This window comes from Miscanthus floridulus, chromosome 4 (genome assembly GCF_019320115.1).
Source record: "Miscanthus floridulus cultivar M001 chromosome 4, ASM1932011v1, whole genome shotgun sequence".
Lineage (NCBI taxonomy): Eukaryota > Viridiplantae > Streptophyta > Magnoliopsida > Poales > Poaceae > Miscanthus > Miscanthus floridulus.
In genome coordinates this window covers 3,858,037-3,880,736 of record NC_089583.1, presented here as the reverse complement: position 1 = coordinate 3,880,736, position 22,700 = coordinate 3,858,037, and the positions used below count along the sequence as shown (strand labels likewise).

The 22,700-nt window shown below is 42.4% G+C and overlaps 1 protein-coding gene across 1 annotated transcript in view; it reads right to left on the bottom strand.

Moving 5' to 3' along the window:
* The window catches only part of LOC136547915 (mitogen-activated protein kinase kinase kinase 5-like), a 4,594-nt gene extending 558 nt beyond the window's left edge, over positions 1 to 4,036 (bottom strand). The window contains exons 1-7 of the mRNA XM_066539601.1: positions 3,424 to 4,036; positions 1,727 to 2,368; positions 1,556 to 1,643; positions 1,159 to 1,221; positions 919 to 1,082; positions 130 to 205; positions 7 to 57 (exon numbers count right to left, since the gene is read on the bottom strand). Coding sequence (XP_066395698.1) covers positions 7 to 57; positions 130 to 205; positions 919 to 1,082; positions 1,159 to 1,221; positions 1,556 to 1,643; positions 1,727 to 2,368; positions 3,424 to 3,905 — 1,566 coding nt within the window. The 5' untranslated portion in view covers positions 3,906 to 4,036. The remainder of the gene's footprint in view (positions 1 to 6; positions 58 to 129; positions 206 to 918; positions 1,083 to 1,158; positions 1,222 to 1,555; positions 1,644 to 1,726; positions 2,369 to 3,423) is intronic.
* Positions 4,037 to 22,700: the final 18,664 nt, after the last annotated feature.

Genomic DNA, 22,700 nt, shown 5'->3' with positions numbered 1-22,700 from the left:
TGGGGCCATCCAGTATGGTGTTCCCTTCAGTGAAAGATTAGGGGCTGCAGTACTTAACTGGTAAAAGGAGAAAATGATGTCAATGGTGCCACATGAAAAATGTTACTGAACTCAAGAGTCTAGACTCACATGCTTGGCCATTCCAAAGTCAGCCAATTTGACTACACCCTGAACATCAACTAGCAGATTTGCTCCTTTGATATCCCTGCAAGTGTATATTTTCATTGCCTTTTACATAAATGACACAAAGTGAAAGCAGATGCATTAGTATATAGCAATCAAAACCATACTGAGAGGTGCACTCCATGTTACTCTATTGAAAACTTTTGTTTGAGGTTGCTCAGTTTTGATACACAAGCTATGCCCTCCACCTTTTCATATATTCGCCTGGGTGAGCTAAGGTGTTGAATAAGATGGCTTGAGTTTTATTTCTGCTCATGGTTGTCAACAAAGTTCCTATTTTTATGTACTTTCATGAGTACTCTTTTTTTTTGAAAAATGAGACCATAGCTCCTTCATCTCCCATCCTATATATGTTCAAATGACCAGAGAAACGACAAGGTATCATGATAAGGGATGACCAATATAACCAACACTCGAACAGTGATGCATTTGGATCTCGGATGCAATAACCAATTTGCATACCAAAGTCTAGTAAGCCAACATAAGAAAGAACATAGCGACATGAACTAAAAGAGGCAAATAGCATGGAGATCTATGTGAGAAAAATTATACAAATAAGTATTTTGTGCGAAAGTTTCTCCTAAAAACTTTTGTGTAGGAAAAATTAAATTTGCGAAAGTTTACTAGAAGCTCTAAGCAAGACAGAAGAACTAGGAACCAAGCCACAAGTCAACATACCAGTTGACCTGGCACAAAAAAAAAATTGCATTTGAACAATGACAGGGATTTGCATACCTATGCATAATCTTTTGGCCATGCAAAAATGCTAGACCCCTTAGAATATGGCGGGTGAAGTTGCGAATAACTGATTCTGTCATTGCTCCATAATGTTGTTTGACATACTTATTAATTGAACCCGGGTGAACGTATTCCAGGTAAATGTAAAAACGATCTTCAATCTGCAAGACTCCCCAAAGATTACATGATGAACTAAAAAGCAGAGTTACTTAGCTCATATTCATGTCGGGAACTTACAATGTCACTGCCATAATACTGCACTATGTTTTCATGCTTAAACTGGCTTAGGAACTTTACTTCCTGAAATATATGAAAGTATGTCAGTGCAGGCTATTACAGAACTTGCATATATTTCCTAAGTTGTCTAGATATAAAGATAGACAGCTCTCCTACGTGTTTGAGAAAAAAAAAAAGTTATCCAGATATGTCATACGAATGCTGCAGGTAATATTTAAAATATGCAATATAGTCAAGCAGCCAGAAGTCTTGGCACAAAGAAAACGCTCAACAAAAAAAGTAAAGAAGAAAATTATTCAGATAGGGAACGAAAGCACCTATAAAACATTAAATATTGCTCATTCCTGGAAACAAAAAGCATGTGTATTCTGTAAGATATACTGTCAAATTTAACAACCTGCTCTAATTGCTTCAAGGACTCAGCAGATTTAGCATCATCAGGAATTATGTTGACTTCTTTCATTGCACAGAGAGCTCCTGTGTGCCTGCAAATAAATGGATGCAAAACAATATTCAGAATTCATAATGACATGCTAGTATCAATGATATACCAAATACACTCCCATACCTATTGGTAGCTTCATACACACAACCAAATGTGCCGCTACCTAGAAGTTTTCCTTTTTGCCACTGACCAGCCACTGAGGGCATTTCAACTTTTGGAGCAGACTGAGTGGTAAAACCTGTTTGCATTGGACTTGAAGCACCAGGAGGGAGCGGTAATGGGTGAAAGCTGACACTCCCATTTCCTTCAATGCGTGAAATATTGTTATCTGGGTACAATTTAGAGTGCATAGGTGATGGAGGGGCACTGGTATTCCTTGGCATAAGAATAGGACTTCTTAATGCACTAGAGAAAGAAGATCGGTCTGGAACCCCTGCATATTTTTCAGGAGAGAATGAAACTCCCATAAAATCTGTTGATTGGATAGATGGAGCGGACCACACAAGGGGTCCTTGAGCAGGTGCCATAGTAGATGAGAAGTCAGCATTGCTAAATCTTCGAGGGCTGCACACAGGACTTGAAAAGCCACTGCTCGGAGCACTTTTAGCAGGAATGTTCAACCGAAAGTTCATAATTTCTGGTGAACTCTTATCCTGGAACTTCTCACGGAATGCATTCCTGTGGTGACTAAAGGTAGCCCGTTTTGTTCCATTTGGTAATAATTCATTGTGCTCAGGAAACTTCTGTGCAATCTGGCTTATCACCCTATAGCCACAAAACACTTAAGGATCAGGAAATAGCTCAAAAGCAATGAAAAATAGCTTTAGATGGGTTCAATTATATTAAAAAATTATCCATTTTGAGTAAAAGAAGTGCAGATTATAATGAAAAGGAAAAGGAGTAGTCAACAAAAGGGTGATCAGGTGATGCAACTCCAGTTTTCCTCAGTCAAGTGTCTCTATGCACCGGTGAGCTAAATTAAATTATAGAAAACCAAACACCACCATAAATGGTCATTAGTCAGTAGCACAAAAAAAACACAAACAGAAGTTTTGGCTCAAGTGAATGATGATGGATCTGTCAGCCTCCTTTTTTCTTACAATTCCAGTTTGCATGATCCGGCTCGTCACCCTTATGGTCACATATCCGTCTTGTCATTTCCATGTAAAAGAATACATTGCATGTTCCAAGATAAACCTTTATTGATTCTATGATTCACCATGAATCCATAATGACAGATAATCTAGTGCATAATGCACTTGTACCATAAAAATTAAAAGGTCATGAATGATGAAAAGGTCCCGTAATAAACTCAAACCACCCAACATATCCTACATGTCCATATCACCACGAAAACCATGCCCAATTTATGTAGGGTATGAAACGTGATAGGACTTTGCCCCTTTTTCGTTGACTTCTGTCCAGAACAGGTGAACTGTAGGGCAATAGCAGTAGATGTCTGTTTTGAGCAATTGTCAACTGCTCGAAAATTCAGTTGAAACAAACATTCTAGTACAGAGACAGTCCCAATCCCCTTTGTTCCTACATTTCCACATCTCAATAAATGCTAAGGATCCCCGAATAACCATAAACGCCTTTCAACTACTAGCTGAAAGTAACATCTCAACCGATTGTTGGAACTACAGAATCATACTACAGTGCCAATTGCAAATTGATTGCAAATGTAGCAGTTCCCCTACACAAGTGAGTAGAATCTAGGGGCAATCAAATCGATTCATGCTACACATCCAGACATCCATGCGATTGAACTGAATTCAGATGAAATTGGGCGAAAGAAGAAAAATGGGGGAACACCGCACCTGGGCGCGAGCGTCGTCCTGTCGCCCCACCCATCGGCGGGCCCGAGCGGGTCCGGCGGCCTGGGCGAGGGCAGCGGCAGCGGGTGCAGGACGGGCGAGGACGCGGACCGGGGCGGTTGCACCCCACCCTCCCTGGCGCTGGCGGACCTGGAGATGGGGGTGCCGACCGGGATCCCAATGGCCTCGGAGGCCGAGGAGCGGCCCCTCTGCTGCGGCGGGGAGGAGGAGGACGACCTGTCGGAGACATCGTCGATGCCGAGGTCCCCAAGCTCGACGTCGACGTTGTCCACGTCGACGTGGCGCAGCTTCCGCTGGCGCGTGAGCTTGGGCGGCGCGAGGAGGTCCCCCCGCCTCCCCGCGCGGCCTCCGGGTCCGGGCTGGACGCGCGAGGTGGACGCCCGCGCGGGGGACGACGGCGTGGAGGCGGAGGTGACGGACGAGCGGTGGAACGCCGACTTGGAGCGCTTCCACCAGGACGGCATCGTCAGGGCCCGGGGGTGGAGGTGGGGAGGGGGAAGGGGGGAGGAGGAGGGGGCGAAACCCTAGCCGCCGTGCGCGTAGGGTTAATGGCATTGGAGGCGGGGCCGCGAGGGCGGGGCGCGGAGCGGGTGGACGGCGACGGCGACGGCGACGACCTCCTCCATTCTGGGTCGGGGGTGTGGATCCGTTTTTCCTTTTTCTATTTTATTTTTTCATTGCTTTTTTGTCGTTTTGTTTGGGAGGCGGTCGTTGGTTTCGCGGGTACCGTTAGGGTGCCCCACATGTCAGGCGGGTGAGCCTCGCGGCAACCAGCAAAGTCCAACCAGTCAAACCCCCCACGTCGCATTTCGTTTCATTCTTTGGTCTCAAAAAATTCTACCTCTGTTCTTGGGAGCGTTCACACGTCGCCTTCGCCTTGTTTTCAACTGTTTTCAATGTTTGTGTCCACACCCAATCATTCGTAGAAGACGGGCAAAATTCACTGCGCCACCCATCGTCTCCGACAGCTCCCGACGATTTGTAGCAACGGTTTTGACGGCCAAAATTTGGATTTCAAAAAAAATGTCAACTCGAAATAACGTTTTGAAAGAATAAATGACCTCAACTGAAAAAGTCATCAACATAGAAGTTGTAGAACTCATCAATATCTATAACTTTTATTTTGATCATTTGTTCATCAGACAGAGTAATATTATACATTGTTCACAAATTTATATATCTCTCTTATAATATCATAGTTTTGTAAACTAGTTTCATAAACTAAAAGATGCATCAATGCAACTTTGGCAAAGCATAGGCGATGTACAAGCAACTAGTAAACCAAACATCTCTGCCTTCAAATAAATCTTTGCGTATAAGTTAATAAAATTTCCTCTAAAGATTAATATCGTTGTTTGGTTCTTGATAAAATGGGCCATTTTAACAAAAATGATCTTCTAAAATAAAACTAGAGGTGCCACGATAAATGCTGCTTTTATAACAACAACAACAAATCATCCAACACACTTTTTTTTTCTAATTTTCATGTAGCAAGATTTGTTTTGAGAATTGTTCAACTCGCTTTTTGTTCACAACTGCCAAATAATATAACGGATATCCTTACAGGAAGCGGGAAAAACACAACCTCGTGTGTGCGTGAGCACAAAGCACTGGGACCGATGATTACTTTCTTTGTGTTGGTTTGGCATGGTAATTAACGTAATTGTGCAGCACTGGGAGCGAGCCGGTATATATATGCGATAAAGCTCAGGAAGGCGCGGAATCAGTGCAGTGGTGAATACGGCCGTATCTGATTACGCCGCATCTGATTGCGGCCTGAGCGTGACCAAACACAAGTATCGCTTTCCACCATTAATTCCCCTCCGGTAACAGATAACGTTACATATATTCACAAATAACCTGGATGCCATGACGTCGTGAGTGTGACGAAGTTCATGGCAATTGTTGGCACTTGGCAGTCACGCAGTGACATTCACTCAAACGTCACATTCAAACAACCATGCTCTAATTCAGATAAGCTCAGATTGATAAGCTACCCACGGAGATTTTCCTTTTCCTTTTGATAAAGACCGCTGTGGAGTGTTTGAATTCAGGACTAAAGTTTAGAAGTGTTATATCGGATGTCACGTGGGGGTGTCACATCGAGTATTTGAATAGTAATAATAAAATAAATTACAGAAGTCTTCAGTAATCCGTGAGACGAATTTATTAAGCCTAATTAATCCATCATTAGCACATGTTTACCGTAGCATCACATTGTCAAATCATTAGGCTTAAAAAATTCGTCTCGCAAATTAGTCTCAATCTATGCATTTAGTTTCGTAACTAGTTTATATTTAATATTCTATGCGTGTGTCAAACATCCGATGTGACAGAGACTAAAGTTTAGATGTGAGAAACAATATATGAGAACTGAAAAAACATGCTACAAACACTCGAGATCTTATATCCCAAAGGACTAAATCGTAGCTGGCCACAATAAGAAGAGTCAACACGGTCAATGCAACTTGCACAATGGTGCACTTGGAAGGAAGAGAATAGGTCAAAATAGAAATCAAGATTCCACATTCTTGCAAATACAAACGCAGGTGATGTTTTCTGTTTTGGTATTTTTAACATATCTACCCTGTCCTCCCAAAGCTACATGCCAACCCCTCCCTCACATATCACTGTTTACCAACAGTGATCCCTCACGTGAACACTGTTACCTGAACAGTACGAATCATGTTTTCCTGCTGAGCAGTACAGTTGCCTGTTTTGCAGCAGCGTTACCCATTAACAACAGTACATATACGTTAACCATTAGCGCCCTTTAGTCCGTTTGCAATGATATAAACCCGTTTCCAAAAAGCACTTACCTGTTGTCGGGGACCGAATACTGGAGTATCAAAAGAGGTGGAACTAATAACCATCAAACGCTGATGCTTCCGAACAAGACAAAAGCGCAACTACATTTCTTACACATACGACCGAAGGTTGGCTCCGCCTCGCCCGACCCTTAAGGGTTGGCTCCGCCTCGCCCGACCCCCAAGGGCTGGACTCTGCCTCGTTCGACGTCTGGGGCTAAACTCCGCCTCGCCCGACGGCTGAGAGCTAGCTCTGCCTCGCCCGACGTCTGAGGGCAGGCTCCACCTCGCCCAACATCTGCACCCTGCTCCTTCATGATGATGAGCACGGGGTAAGACAGGACACTCAAGTCAACCACAGTACCGAGGACCGTACCATGCATGCCTGTGGAAAAGTACCGTCAGGATATGACGGGACGGGCGCTTTAAGCTCTTCCAGGCATGACATAGCCCGAACAGTGTTGTAGGCGCCGACTTTTGTCTTACAGTGTTGTGGGCGCCGCCATTGGCCCTCGGACGCGGATCCTGACATAAGCATACGACAACCACTATGATCCAGGAGGGAGCTCACATCATCTACAGCAACGGACGTATGGTTACTTCCCCGTCTGCTCTCCGTAGGGTCGCAGCTCGGCATCCTGGTGCGCTGCGCCGTCCGCCGGGACAGAATGGGACGTGACCACATGCTGAACGAAGCCAGAGCACGGCCCTATCAAGATCAGCGAACGTGCTATCCCTGGCACCGTCTGCCATGTCAGCGGGGCTGGCTCAGAGGAAAGGGAAGACCCGGCACCTTCAAAGGACCTTCTTGGCCTCTGGTTTTTCTTCTTTCCCCCATCTGTAACATTTGCTCCCCCTTGATCTATAAAAGGGAAGGCAGGGCACCCCACTAAGGGGACGGATCAATCCAACACACAACACATCACATAACACACAGCTGAGCAACAACTGAGCTCTTGGCATCCTTTCGACCTTTCCATCAGAGACTTGGGACATGTCCTTCTCTCGACCGTTTGTACCCCCTACAACGAACCTTTTTCAGTGCAAATAACACGAGCAGCAGCAAACTGGACGTAGGGATATTCTGCCCGAACCAGTATAAACCTTGTGTCCTTTAGCACACCATCCGGGCCTAACGTACAACAAATATAAATTTACTAGTTAGTGTTTATTCGAAACACCGACACCTGTTAACATCAGTACATACCCTTCAAACATTAGCAACCTTTAATAAGCACTACTCGACTACTGTACCAACCCATGCTCCATCTTCCTTTCGATACAATACCCCGACTACTGCAGCGAATGATTTTTCTCTTTTCTTCCCCTTTTCCTACTGCTCTCTTCCTTCCATGCTACGTACTGCTTTTTTTAACTTAACTCTGCTTTTTCCCTATTTTTGCTCTCTTTCTTTTCAATGCTAGGCACTCCCAAACAGCTAATGTTTTTTTCATAGTAGGTTAGACCATTTCTTTCCTAGAAAAAAGGTAATTCTTTTATATATCAAAGCAGGTCAATTCATTTTGTGCGAAACATTGAACAATACATTCTCTCCATATATTTCTCACTATTATCTCCCGCGGCACCACGCGGGGCCCTGGCTAGTTTTTACTATATATGTAGACACATCATATATCTTGGTGTATAGCATACACTACGTAAACATAGCCAAAATGACTTACTCCCTCCATCACTTAAAAAGTTCATTTTGGATATGATTTATAAGATACTAAGGAGTGATTAACTAGAGTCTATTTCCCCATGTTTGCCCTTATTAAATAGCCTATAGGGCATCCATTAGATGAATATTCATCTACGCCTGAGATGTGCTCCGAGGCAAGCGGTGCAGGTTCAATTCCTCGCTGGCTTGTTTTTGTTGAAAACACATCACACTACCCCAGATCTAGACATCACTGCCGGTTCAAAAACCTACTTCACTGCCGGATTTTGAACCGACAGTGGCATACCAGTAGTGATGGGGAGTTGACATCACTGCTGGTCCTTAAAAACCGACACTGATCTATAGGAAACAGTGTCGGTTCCTAGCTCCACCCGGCAGTATCCAGTTGAACAACACTGTCGGTACTTAAAAACCGACACTGATCTATAGGAAACAGTGTCGGTTCTTAGCTCCATCCGGCAGTGTCCAGTTGAACAACACTGCCGGTTTGTAGTGCCAGCCGATAGTGACGGTTGCTTCAAGAGTATTGGTTCTTGGCTCAAGCTAACAGTGTTGAGCAAGCCTACACTGTCGGTTCATGGATCAAACTGGCAGTATTATAGTAAATATCAATTTCGGTTCATGGATCAAACCGGCAGTGTTGTCGTAACTATCAGTGTCAGTTCATGGTTCAAGCCAGCAGTGTTGAGCAAGCCAGCACTGTCGATTTGTTTCTAACCGGCAGTGATGGTTACGACAACACTGCCGGTTTGTTGCTAACCGGCGGTGATGGCCCATTCGTATTTTATTGTTTTATAATTTATTTTAATTTATATTTTTTGTGGAATCGGGTTTCGCTTTATATACGCTACGTAGACGATAGGTCCATCAATATTAAACATTACAAATGTTACGATTACAATTTAAATGTTCTTATCCACATCTCGATCCCTCAAAATAAAAAAGAAATATTCTTGGACTTCACACATGCTTCTCGAACTTCTTACAATAATCTGGCGAGCCGCTCTAGGCCATACTGGTCCTTGTACTTCACGGATTGTGCAATAGAAAATACTCCATCTTTTTCTAATACCTCGGCTAAGATGAATTTTGCCAACTCCGATTGCAGTGCGATGATCTCCATGTCTAACAGCCTTTCGTGGTTATATTTCTTGCGCTGCCGTTCAAAAAAGATGATATCCAAAGAGGAACAGTAAATTATTTTGTTGAATTATTAACAGACATAAATGAAATGGGGATTATACACACCAACTTTTCGGCTTCTTCCGATTTCCCACCGATGTAGCGAAATATTGCCCACATTACATAAAATCTGCATTCATTGTTTCCCACCGGCTGTGATAGGTACTTCCCCTCCATTTCGACAACCTTAAATGAGACCGGCGTCCCACCGATATGTCTTCTTCGGACACTGAGCAACATTAAAAGGAGAAACATTAGAAAGCGGTATGTGTGATTAGAAAATAATATGTTATTAGAATCACTTACTAATTCAGCACTGCCACTAGTGCATCCAGATGATGAAATGGTTTTTTCTTCAAGTCCCACACCTCGAGCAGATTTTTGGCAAGATTAACACAAATGAAGACGAAATAGTTGCTGCAATCACAGAATCCTAATTATCAAATAATCTTAACAAAAAAAGAAGCATAAAATTAAAAGACGAGAACACATACTCGTAGTTGTAGGCTAGAAGTATGTGGGTTTTCTTCTTCATCGTGAATTTGTTGAAAACAGCAATCAATCTCTGTTTCAGGTCTTCCACATCATATCCATAGAGGCCTAGACATGTCCTCTCATTGACTCGCATGGGGTCCAAGAAGCCTATGTAATCCCATTAGCTTTTTAGAATGCAAAATTTTGCTATACACCTACATAAAATTATGGGAAGTGCTCAAAAGTTAACAATTTGTGTCTCAAGAGAGTAGTTAATTGTAAAATTATGCATGTAGGTACTTACATAGTCCACAACGTCAATATTTGAACATCGAGAGAGCGTTTCTGGTATAGCTGGAACAAGCACTCCCACTCGACATCGAACTTCTCTTCTTCAGGATAATGAAAAACATGTGGCGAATGGATAATAACCTCAAAACCAAAGTCGTCCATCTCTGTTGCTTGAGCCATGTAATATTCATGTAATTGGCGCATATATGTTGTCAGATTTTTATACTCATGATCGGGAACCAAAAGATTACCCCTTTCATACTTCATTGCCGATGTTCCCGTCTCTTGTACATCATAATAGATGGCCGCTGCCTCTTCCATGGTTAATCCTAGGTTGTCTTCGACGTACTTCTATATGTTCCTTAAATCTTTATTGTGTATTTCTTCGTCTCTTATTGTAATGTATTTATTCTGTGTTTGCCTTTTGAATTCGGACTTCAACAAAAACAAAGGCAGTGAGGCACAGAGATTGAAGAAACTAACACAATCTTTCTTCGAGATGTGTGCTGTAAATTTTTCTTTCATCAAGGTGGTAACGCTGCCACTAAATGACCTTTTTCTTTTCTATTGGTCCACTTTGGGAGCATTAACGACCGAATCCAAGGACCTTTTCTACGACTGCGAGGATGTCCTTGATCTTGTTTTGGGCTGAGGTGGAGGAGGAGGATGACAACGAGAATTCTATTTTCCCAGCGCTGATGAAGATGGAGGAGGAGGAGGAGGAGTCTCTTTTCTCGGGGCTGATGAAGATGGAGTCGGACGAGGAGGAATAGAAGGAGATCTCTATCTTCTCGGGGGTGATGGCTCCGGATGAGGAGGGGAGTGATCTCTGTTGGGAGATGACGAGTGATCATCGCAGGTGGGCGAAGACTCGCAGTCGTCCTCATCATCAGAGGACAATTGATGGTCAAGCTTAATGAAGCGCTTGCGCCAGGCCACTTGAGAGCCCTTGTTTTGACCAAGTTTTGGCCTATCTTCCGCTACGGGGTACTCAATGGGTATCTTGTTATACTTCTTATCAAGTATTCTATCAATGGTGATGCGAGCGTACCCCAGTGGAATTGGGTGGCCATTAATTGTCCCGTCTCTCGTAGGCTAGGCCTGGTCGAGCACCACCTTGTCCTTTATCCATTCCTAACGGATGTACAACTTGACATTGATGGGTTTAGTGATGTCATCCACTGAATGAAGCACATTTACCTCTTCTTTGTCGAGAGGGGTCGATCCACAGCTGCTGCAACCCCTAAACTGTGGGCTAAAGGCACTAGGAGTAGGGTTTTCTGGTACTACTGACCCCTTGGACAGCAAAATTTGCTCGACTCGCGCTTCAACGATCGCCTCAATCCATGCTTCCATTCTGTCTTCCATCTCTTTTAGTCTCCTCAAATACTCTGCCTCATGTTCCACTCTACCCCTCGAGCGGCTCCGGTAAGTGTTAGATTCTTGGGGGAATGCTAGTTTCCAAGGAACAATACCAGTTCCTCTAGTGTGACCAGGGTGCTCCTTGGTTCCGAGTGCTTGGGTGAGCACGTCTTTCTCCCTATTAGAAGTGCGAGTCCCTTGCCTCACCTCCTCAGATACCTAGGAGATCCTCTGGATGAGTTCGCTCATGGGTTGATTTGAGGAGCTAAAGCTCCCGTCCTCGGCATGCCGTACATTTCTCCCCATATAGTATAATACCGATCTAGGCTCCCAATCGGTGGTCTCAACCTAAACGCCTTCCTCAGCAAGGCGATCCATCTTTTGAAGTTCTACTTCAAATTCGGGCATCTTTTTGTCGTAGCCACGAGAGCTGAGATGATGAGGATTCGTCGCTTTCTGTGAATTCTCCTTATTCTTCCTGCTCAGTTCTAAGTACTCCTCGGATAACTTGTATTCCTTGAAATCCCACCAAAAGTTCTTCTGCTTGCTAAACTATCCACCATTGAAATCTGGCTCTTTATTTTGGAGGACAAAATTCTTGTACAATGTCTCCTTGAAATTCTTGAAGCATGTCCCCATGATTTCTTTTGCTTTTTTCTTGACTAACTCCCTGTCATACTCGGCTGGGAAAGTAAAATACTCTGGAATCTTGACATCCCATATGTAATCCTTCTCGCTTTCGGGAACCCTCCACCGGTCATCATCTTTCCCAATCCACTTCCTATACTTAATCGGGATGAAGTCCCTAACAAGTAACCCGAGGATAGTCTTGTATTTGGTCAAAGCTATAGGTGGTGAGAGTGGATCCCTGAATTCATCGAACTCAGTAATGTGCCAGTGTGCATTCCTACCAACAAAAATCTTTGACATGCCTTACTTAGATCTGGCCTTCCTGCTACCCGAACCCTCTGGCTCCTCGGCCAGCGGAGGCTCCTGCTAGAGACACCAAGTAAGCTATGACCCTCTCAATTGATTAGCGTGTGTAGCTACATAGTGACATGATACCAAAGTTACCTGGCCATCTTGGTCATTTTGACCCAGATCGAACAGGCCGGACGGGGTCCATGGCTGCTCGTTCTCACCGACCTGATTGACACCATCACCGTTTGTCGGATCATGCAGCTCTCCCGTCCCAGCGATATCAGCCGCTTCTTGTTGCCGATCAGTTCTTCGGCGATGGGGTAACAGGCGACAATGAGTCATAGTTGTGACACGATCGTGGTTAGTTTTGGCCGCGGACAACTACTAATAGCATATGTTCATATATATATATCATATGTTTAATGCAAAGTCTAATAATAAATCCACATACAACAAAGTCAAATAATAGCATATGTTCACCTAGAACAAATTCATTGTTTGATTGACCACATACAACAAAGTCCACCTACTCTTCTACGAAACTAAGCCTACATCAACTTCCAAATAAGAAAAGCGATGACCATAGCCATAAATAAAAGCATGACATCTTTCCAAGACCAAGGAGCAATTCTCCTAATCTTCACATCTCCGGTGGATGGCTTCTCTTCGATCTCTAGTGCTAGCGGATGGCCATGGTTTGCATTCATTGGACCATAGTAGGCCGGTTGCCCATGGTTTGCAAGGTAGGCTGGATCAAGGTTTTCATTTTCGAAAATTAAAATTTATCGGGGGTCACAGATAAAGAGGATAAACAGGATATATCGGAAATATCGGACCAAATTCAAGTAAAATTTGATTTGAATTTAAGTAAATTTAAATAAATTTATACAAAATTTGTACGAAAAAGATAGATATTTTCTTATCGGCACCTATGGATAAAAAGGATATATCGAAAATATCAGGAGATTTCGGCCGATAGAGGAAACTATGGGCCGGATGACTATAGTTGGCCCTCAAAGCTTCAGCTTCTGTGTTGTATTTTTTGTGCAAATTACTAGGGTAGCGATTGACTTGAGCATAGCAATCTTCCCAGGTTTGATAAATCCTAGGCATGTGACCGACATGCACTACATACTATGCCATGGTTGCCTATACGTTTAAGTAAATTAGGCATGTGGTAAGTGGTAATGGTAACTCACTGAACAAGAGTTATTATTCAAGTTATATGGCCAAACTAAATCTATTTAATGTTCTTTATCCTTGACATGATAAAAAATTACCTCAATAATTGGACTATTTATTATTCGGAGATCAATGTGGTTTAGTAATCATATTTGCTGCTGCTGCCGAGCCAATTTTAAAAGTTGTTTTTAACTTTTTTCTAGAACAAACATCTATAGATGCCTTTTTTAAGCATGCTATATATTCCATCAAAATCAATTGACACTCTACCTATAGCGATTATACCTGTACACATTTGACAAGAATCCATCATTGCTTAAGCAAGAGCAGAAATTCTTATCTAACTCTTACACAAACAGAACACTCCCTACCGTCACAAATAAGACGTCCATAGTCATTAACGTGTACCTTTGACTGCTAGTTTTCATTGCTTGCAATAATTATAAAGTACAGAGATATCATAACATTATGCAACTACTATTCGAGATAGATATGCTCGTATCATTGTCACATATTCAATCTAACTATGTCAAGAGGTGTTGATGATCACTGTTTAGATACTTAGACTGCACACAGCGCAAAAGGTCACTTAGCTATGACTCGAGGGAATAACTTGTTGCGACAACATGCAAATAACACCAATGGTTCTTAAACAGTTTAGGACCATGATTACTAGGTCCTCAATAAATCAGTAGGTAGCATAATCTCTTCAGGAAAAAACTAACTGATTTATGTAACAGCATGTACATATAAGGATAGCTAAACCAAGGAGTAACAGCATGTAACTCAATCGAATAGGAATCGGTTGCTATTGGGAAGACAACAACCATGGGGCATTTCATCTAATACTTAGCGGGCAGTGAGCCACGCACTCACCATGGGGGTGGGAAAGCAGCTGTCCGCGCGCGCTCCTAAAGGCCTCGGCGGTGCTCCGGCGTCGGGCGGTGGACGGCGTGGGGAGTGCTCCGGCGTAGGGCGGTGCACGGGCACCGGCGTCGAAGAAGAGGAGCACGGGGCTGAGAACGGTGGCGTGGGGGGTGGTGGGCGGGAGCTCCGGCGTGGTGCAGTGCATGGGCATTGGCGTCGAAGAAGAGGAATGTGGGGCTAGGAACGGTTGGCGCGGGGTTGAAAATTTTCAACATGTGACGGGCTTTTATACCAGACCTCATCACTGTCGGTTCTAATTAGAAACCGACAGTGATGGGGGTACATCACTGCCGGTTGTAGGTAGAAACCGACAATGATGGGGGTACATCACTGCCAGACCATTCTTTAAACCGGCAGTGATTGCCGTGTAGCGGTTACAGTATAAGTAACTTATCTTTTCCACTTCTTTCGAATACATCCTACTATCTCAACGGTTAAGACACCGCAACTTAGCCCCCGATACCCATGTTCGAATCCCGGGTGGCCTGATTTTTTTGGTTTAATTTTATAATTTATTAAGCGATCTAAAGGTCAAAAAGATAAAATAAATAAACCTTGGCACATAACCTATACTAGCGCAACGGTTAATTGTATGAACTCTGTAGCCCGAGACCCAAGCTCAAACCCGAGGGCTGGCATAATTTTTTTTTAATTTTTTATATATTACTATCGGTTTTCAAAATAAACCGACAGTGATAACAAGCATCACTGTCGGTTTCTTCTCATCACTGCCGTTTTTTTGAAATCGACAGTGATGTTTATATATATTAAAAAAATCTTTTATATACTGAATAAATAGAAGCATATGTAATCCTATGTCGAAATGGCTTGAAATTTTTTTGGCAAGCTTGTACACCCAAATTAAGATTCCACACAGGATCTTAGATTTTTCTAATCACTTTTTTATTAATTATATTTTTCTGTATGCTGAATAAGACAAAAGAGGGTAAATTTCATCTTGGACCCAATAGATTTTTTCATCCACCTCCACAACATTCTTATCCCTAGGGCATATTAGAGCCTGTGTAAAAGTTTGGCACCATTCTGGATCTTTTCGTTGGTAGACTCAGTTCAACATATAATTAATAGGTGTCGTCGCGCGGAAATTCAATTAAACCTCAGAAAGTAGCAAACCATCTTCGGAAAATCCCAAACTTGGTGTTTTCTTCACACGTGGCACGTGCAAGCCTAAGAAAAAAGTTTAAGACCAATACAACACCGGAATGCCTATGAACCACAGAAACCTTGATAACCTATATGTATAGTCATGGTTCGATGAAAGGGCACATGTACCTCTGTGAAGCATGTATACTCCGCCTATGTTGAAATAGCTTGAAATTTTTTTGGAAAGCATGTACACCCAAATTAAGACCCCACACAGGATCTTAGGATTTTTTGATCATTTTTTTATTTATTATATTTTTCTCTGTGCCAAATGAGATAAAAGAGGGTGAATTTCATCTTGGACCCAATAGATTTTTTTATCCATCTCCACAAAATTCTTATCCCTAGGGCACATTGGAGCCTATGTAAAAGTTTAGCACCATTTTGGATATTTTTGTGGGTAGACTTAGTTCAACCTATAATTAATAGGTGTCGTCACGCTGAAATTCAATTAAACCTCATAGAGTAGCAAATCATCTCCAGAAAATTCCAAACTTAGTGTTTCCTTCACACGTGGCACGTGCAAGCCAGAGAATAATTTTGAGACCAATACAACATCGGAATATATATTTCTAATTGCCCAACAAATGTTACACGAATTATATGCATGACAATAATTAAACACACAAAACCGTACATATTAAAATTAGAACCCAATTAAACTACGACCTTGAAAATATAGCTAAATAAACATTAATTACTATTAGAATCACTGCCGAGATCGATCGGGCCACGCACACTAACATGCCTCTGTAGCCATATATGGCAATTGATGTCATGGATTATGTATCCGCTTGTATCGATGAAGTCCAATGCCCGTATGAGTGCACTCTCTCGTGCCTCACAATACCGAAAGAATGGTCGGCCATAGATGTAACCTACTGAACGACCACTGCCCTTGTTAGTAATCCTTATACAGTACTGGCATCCTTCTATAGTGAGCTGGCCGAGGTTTCCATTGCAGAAGTCCCAATCGTACCCGAGTTGCTCCGTAGCTTGGTCTAGAACGGCCCACAAGCCACATGCAGCATAGGTAAGGTCCTGTAGCGCAATCTGCATGCGGAGAAAAAGAAAAAAATTAGAGAATGTTATTACAATAATAAACAACAAATAAGCATGACTCTGGTATAAGTGATCATTTTACCATATCTGTATGGTTGTAGCTCGTAAACCATTCGTTTGCTTGCGGGACGGGGATATCACCAGCATTCAAAGCAAGGGCTTTGAAGTATGAGAAATCAGGCACATCATAGTAAATACATTGAAGTGCCTCTAAACAGATGCGCACGGCACTTAATTGGGCGCTTATCACGTCCGAGCTCTGTATTTCCGTCCCGTGGATATGGTTCCGATGATTTGAACCCCTCACAGGGATAAAAAAACTGAGTTCACACGTCCATAGCCGACCACTTGCATTAGATGACGTGTTCTCGACGATGTCTGAGATAAAGAACCAGCTAAGTGTTGTTCACAGCCAATCTATTGGGGATATAGTCTGCGACATATATGCATGCAACAATGATATTAAACTAATTATACTTATTTGTTAGCATAAAAAACAAAAGATGTTGAAAAATATTTCATATAATAGCTAGAACAGGAAACCTTGGAATGGTCACATTAGGAGCGAATAGCTCATCGCCAGGGTGGAAACCTGGTTCTTGTGGTGGGGGAGGTCCGTTGTTCATACCACCTAATCGATAAAATGAAAAAATATGAACATAAAATATATGCACAAAAATATTCTTCCAAGTAAAATGTGGCAACATAATTAAATATAGATCGAATGCAAGGAATAAGAATATATATAAATATAGAATGCAAAGAAACATGAATATAAATATAGATCAAATGAATATAGATAGAATATTGGAGAAGACAGCATATCAATACCATTGAAAAATGCAGGAGCCATGACCAAATCACGTAGAGAGAGAGTGGATGTCTTGAGAAGTGAGAGTGAAATATGAGAAATGAGACTGAGAGAGTTTGTGGGTGGGTGGGATCGATGTATGTGGCCTGCAATTTGTTTTATATAGGGAGACATGGACATCACTGTCGGTTTTTAAATAGAACCGACAGTGAAGGTGGCTATCACTATCGGTTTCTAAATAGAACCGACAGTGAAGGTGCATATATGTAAAGGATATATTTATTTAGATAGTACATTGGGAAAGTTTTAATAAGAACGATATATTTATTTAGATAGTAATGAAATACATCAAAAATTACAAAAAATTAGAAATAAGTTACATATACGATAACAAAGACCTTACACTAAAATTCCATATACGATAACAAAGATCTATTTGCGTACAGGTCAATGTTACCATCAATGTGTATCAACACATTATAATTTAACCACCTCAGTAGCATTTTTCTTGCACCAACTAGGGTTCAAACAACAGCACCGAGGTGGTCTACAAGCTATACCGGTTGGAGATGATAAGGTGGCATCGATGAATCCATGCCTCTGCTATACATGGCCTTTTTCTCGGTACAGTCCAGAGCATATCGGATTCAGCTCAGTACCACAGCAGATGGCTCTGTGAACCTCGTGGCATCTCCAATCTTCGGCGTTGCTCTATCTTCAGTAGCATTCTTCTAGTACCTCATGTGTGCACCATTTTGGTAGACTACAATGCATAACGATATCTGTGGTTTGTTGTGAGAGAAAAACATTGTATCATGGCTGATAAGGCCTGGCTAAAACCAACATGTATGGAGAGGCTAGCTCTTGGCTGAGGGCCATTTTATAGGGGCTAGCAGTCGTGGTATATTTTTATTTCTAAACTAAAGTTATCGGGGTAGGTGGGAGCAGTGTTCCAACTATTATGGTCATGGGAGCACTGTTGGCATGTGAAAAGCATCTACACATCACTGTCGGTTTTAGTTTAAAAACTGATAGTGAATAGACCCTTCTGTGTCGGTTTGAGCAACCGACAGTGATAGAAGCTATCACTAGCGGTTTTAAAACCAAAACCAACAGTGAAGGACCCTGCCGCCAACTTTTAGTAAAAAAATATAAAAAAACACTGTTGATTTGGAGCCTGCCATCGTAGCATTTTTGTAAAAAATATAAAAAAGTTTGGCCCACCTGAGATTCGAGCGTGGGTCACGGGGTCGAGAGTGCGCGGCCTTAACTACTGAGTTAGGATAGGGAGTTCGATAGAATAGTTTTATTTTTTTCTTTTATCCCATCGTAATGCACTACTAAATAATAAATGCAAAATCAAAAAAGTTCGGCCCATCTGGGATTCGAGCGCGGGTCTTAGAGTACAGAGTGCGTGGCCTTAACCGCTGAGCTAGGATAGGGAGTTCGCTTAGTTTGCTTTTCTTTATTTATTTATTAATAAAAATCATGCAGTTAGTTTATATTCTAAAATAACATAAAAATTTGTGTCTTGATTATTTAATTCTATGATAATTAATTAATGGTCTATAATTATCAAATAATAGTGTTTATGAACATCATCTTAATATTTGATTACATAGTCAATAATTAAATTGTAGAGATACGCACAAAATATAAATTAAATATTCAGTGCAAATTACTGATACAACGTCTGCATAATGATTACATAGTTAACAATAATCTAACTATCTTTAGGTGCATTAACAATGAGGGCCTTGTTGTGATCAATTCGTACATAAGCAGGTTCGTCACCCTCTTAAAGGATAGGTAGGGGTATGTTCGCCCTGAATGGAGGCATTTCCTGATAGCCCCTGTAGTCTTCTTCGTCCGTCACTCTATCGACACCGACAATCTTCCTTTTTTCTTTTAGAACTACTTTTAGCATTCCTTTTGTCTTGTTGTCCCTTACATAGCAGACTTGTATAACATCTCTTGTAAGGACGAAGGGGTCGTCTTTGTATGCGGTCTTAGTGAGATCAACGGTAGTGAACCCTTCGCTGTCAGTGTTGATTTTCTTGAGCCGGACCCACTGGCAGCGAAAAAGAGCTGCCTACAATGGATCGTAGGCGAGCTCTCATATCTCCTCTATAAAACCATAGTATGTCACTTACACGTTGTTGTTCTCGTCGTGAGCATCAAAACGAACACCATAATTTTGGTATGTGCTCTTTCCATCTTGCTTTTTTGTGTAAAATGTGAATCCATTGATTTCATACCCTTGGTACTTAAGATATATACTCGAAGGTCCCTTGGCTAAGGTATCCAGTTGATTACCCAACTTTATTCCAAGCAAGCGACATCGCAACCAGCTGACAAATTCCTCCTTATGTTTTTTTATCCAGCCAAGCCTGTGACCTGCTCGGATACAGAGTTTGCAGCGATTGCTTGTGCTCATCAATGTATGACATCACACCCTCGGCTTGTTGGAGAATAGCGAACTGTTCTTGTCTGAAAGAAATAGGGTCGTCTACTGTAACAGATTTCTCCCCGATCGTTCCTTTGCCACGTAGTCTTCCCTCATGACGAGATTCTGGGACTCCGACCCTTTTGATGTCCAGATAATATGTGCAGAACTCAATGGCCTCCTCCATTGACCATCCTTCAACCATGCCCCCTTCTGACCTAAATCTGTTCCTAACATACCTCCTAAAAACTTTCATCAATCTTTTGAAAGGAAACATCTGATGCAGGTACATTGGGCCAAGGGCTCTAATTTGGTCAACAAGATGAATAAGCAGATGCAATGAGATATCAAAGTAAGTCGGCGGGAAATGCATCTCAAGCCTAATGAGAGTTTTAGCTATGTCCCGCTGTAGCTGCTCTAGCGTGGACACATCAATGACCTTTTTTGAGATCGCGTTGAAGAACGAGCAAAGCTTTATGATTGGGGCGTGGATCTTTGGGGGGAGGATACCACATAGGGCAACAAGGAGCAGCTGAGTCATAATGACATGATAGTCATGGGCCTTCATAGGGCTATAGTTGAACTTAAGTTCTCTCATGTTCACTAGCCTCTTCGGGTTCGCACAGTAGCCCATCGGGACTTTGAGTTCATTAAAGAAAGAAATAAGCACACGCTTTTCTTCCTTCTTCAATGTCCATGACGCAACCGGAAGTTCGAACTGGCCATTCTCTAGCTCCACGGGATACAGCTCCTTCCTGATTCCTAAGTGTTGCATGTCCAAGCGTGTGGCTAGTGAATCCTTCGATGTCCCCCCGGTGTCCACCAAGGTGTTAAGAGTGTTAGCGCAAACGTTTTTAGTGATGTGCATGGGATCAAGACAGTGGCGTACACTTAGAAATGGCTAGTAAGGTAGTTTCTAGAAAATCGTTTTTTTCTTCCAAACGCTCCCATCAGGCGCTGCTACTACATTGTCCCCCTTCCTAAGGACAACCTCCAGTTTGTTGAGTTCTCGAAGTATCACAGGCCCGTCTTGATATTTTGGAGCTAAACGTTTCTCAATAGTACCGTTGAAATCTTTTCTGTTCCTACGGTAAGGGTGATTCTTAGGTAGGAACCTACGGTGTCCCATATAAACTATCTTTGAGTTATTTGGCAGATTTACCGCATCGGTGTCATCCAAGCACTCGACACATCCAGTATAGCCTTTTGTCTTCTCTCAGGACAACGAACCTCGACCTAGCAGGTCGGTGATTGTAGCGATAAGTACTCCCTTGATCGTGACATGTTCCTTTTTGTACTCGTCCCAAACATGCGACACACCCTTTTCAAACATCTCCACTAGTTCATCGATCACTGGTTCTAGAAACACATCGATGTCATTCACAGGCTGTCTTGGCCCTTGGATCAGTAGTGGTATCTGGATGTACGACCGCTTCATACAGACCCAAGGTGGAAGGTTGTATATACAGAGCGTCACTGGCCAGGTGCTATGATTGCTTCTAACCTGGTCGAAAGGATTTATCCCATCTGTGCTCAAAGCAAACCAAAGGTGCCTTACCACTCCACCGATGTCCTTATAGAACATAGTATTGACAGTCCTCCAGTCATGCCCATCGGCGGAGTGCCTCATCATTGTATCTTTCTTACACTCTTCGTCATGCCAGCGCAACAGCTTGGCTGACTTTACACATGTAAACAGCCTATGCACCCGGGGAGCTATAGAGAAATACCAAATGACCTTTACAGGACCTCCTCTGGTCTTGGTACCCTCATCGGACGACCCTTCCTTGTACCGTGGAGCTTCACACTTGGGGCACTTGTCCAAGTCTTTGTATTTTTCTCCATGGTACAATATGCAATCATTGGAACACGCGTAGATTTTTTCAACCTCGAGGCCGATAGGGCAGATCATTTGCTTGGCCAAGTATGTCTTTTCTGGCAACTCATTTTTTCTGAGAGCATTTTCCTTATTATACCTAACAACTGATCGAAGCCTTTATCGCTCAATCCGTTTGTTGATTTGAACTCTAACAGCATTATGTCGGCTTCCAGTTTGCTCATTGGATAATTCCTATACAATAGTGTTTTGCCATCTTGTCTTATTTTCTCTAACTTTTCTCAGCTGTCTTTCACTAAGACATCCGGTCTCTACATTACGTAGCAGCTGAGAAATGCCATCGTTATCCTCGGTGTCGTCAGCTAGTGTGTTCCTAAACACATTATTAACTATGGCCATAGGTTCCGTGTTGACACCGGGTTCCTCGTCAGCATCGTGGATGGCTACGTCAGGCATGTCCACATCATTATCGTTTTCCTGCAGAACATTCACACCAACCTCGCCATGCATAGTCCATATCGTATAGTTTGACATGAACCCTCTGGTAATCAAGTGCGATCGTATAGACTCAATTTGACGAAAGTTCCTATGATTCTTGCAATCTTTGCATGGGCAGAAGATATGGTTCCTATTTCCAGCATGGGCTTTGGCATCGGTGATAAACTGGCTGACGCCATGCATGTACCACTTGTTCGTTTAGGACAGATGCATCCACTCTCGATCCATCTCTGCACAAAAAAAATACCGAGACAGTAATTACAAAGAATTAATAAGAAATCGAGCTTCATGAACAACAACTGTAGCTCGAAAGTACCATTTTTGGAAAACAACTAATTATAGCATCACATACTAACAATGATGATCTTGACCACCATGGAATAATTAGCTAGGAATTTAAATGTGTTCATAGACACCAACCTTTTGGATGATGGATTCACCACAATTTGAGCCTTGCACAAATGTCTAATTGGAAAAGTGCTCTCTAGAATGGAGAAAGAACTAGAATGAGAATCAAGCAATGTAGCCATCAAAACGAAGCTAATTAAGCAACAAAATCAAAGGAGTGGATGTTTGTTACTAACCTTAAAGCAAAAAGATCAAGCCATTCTTCA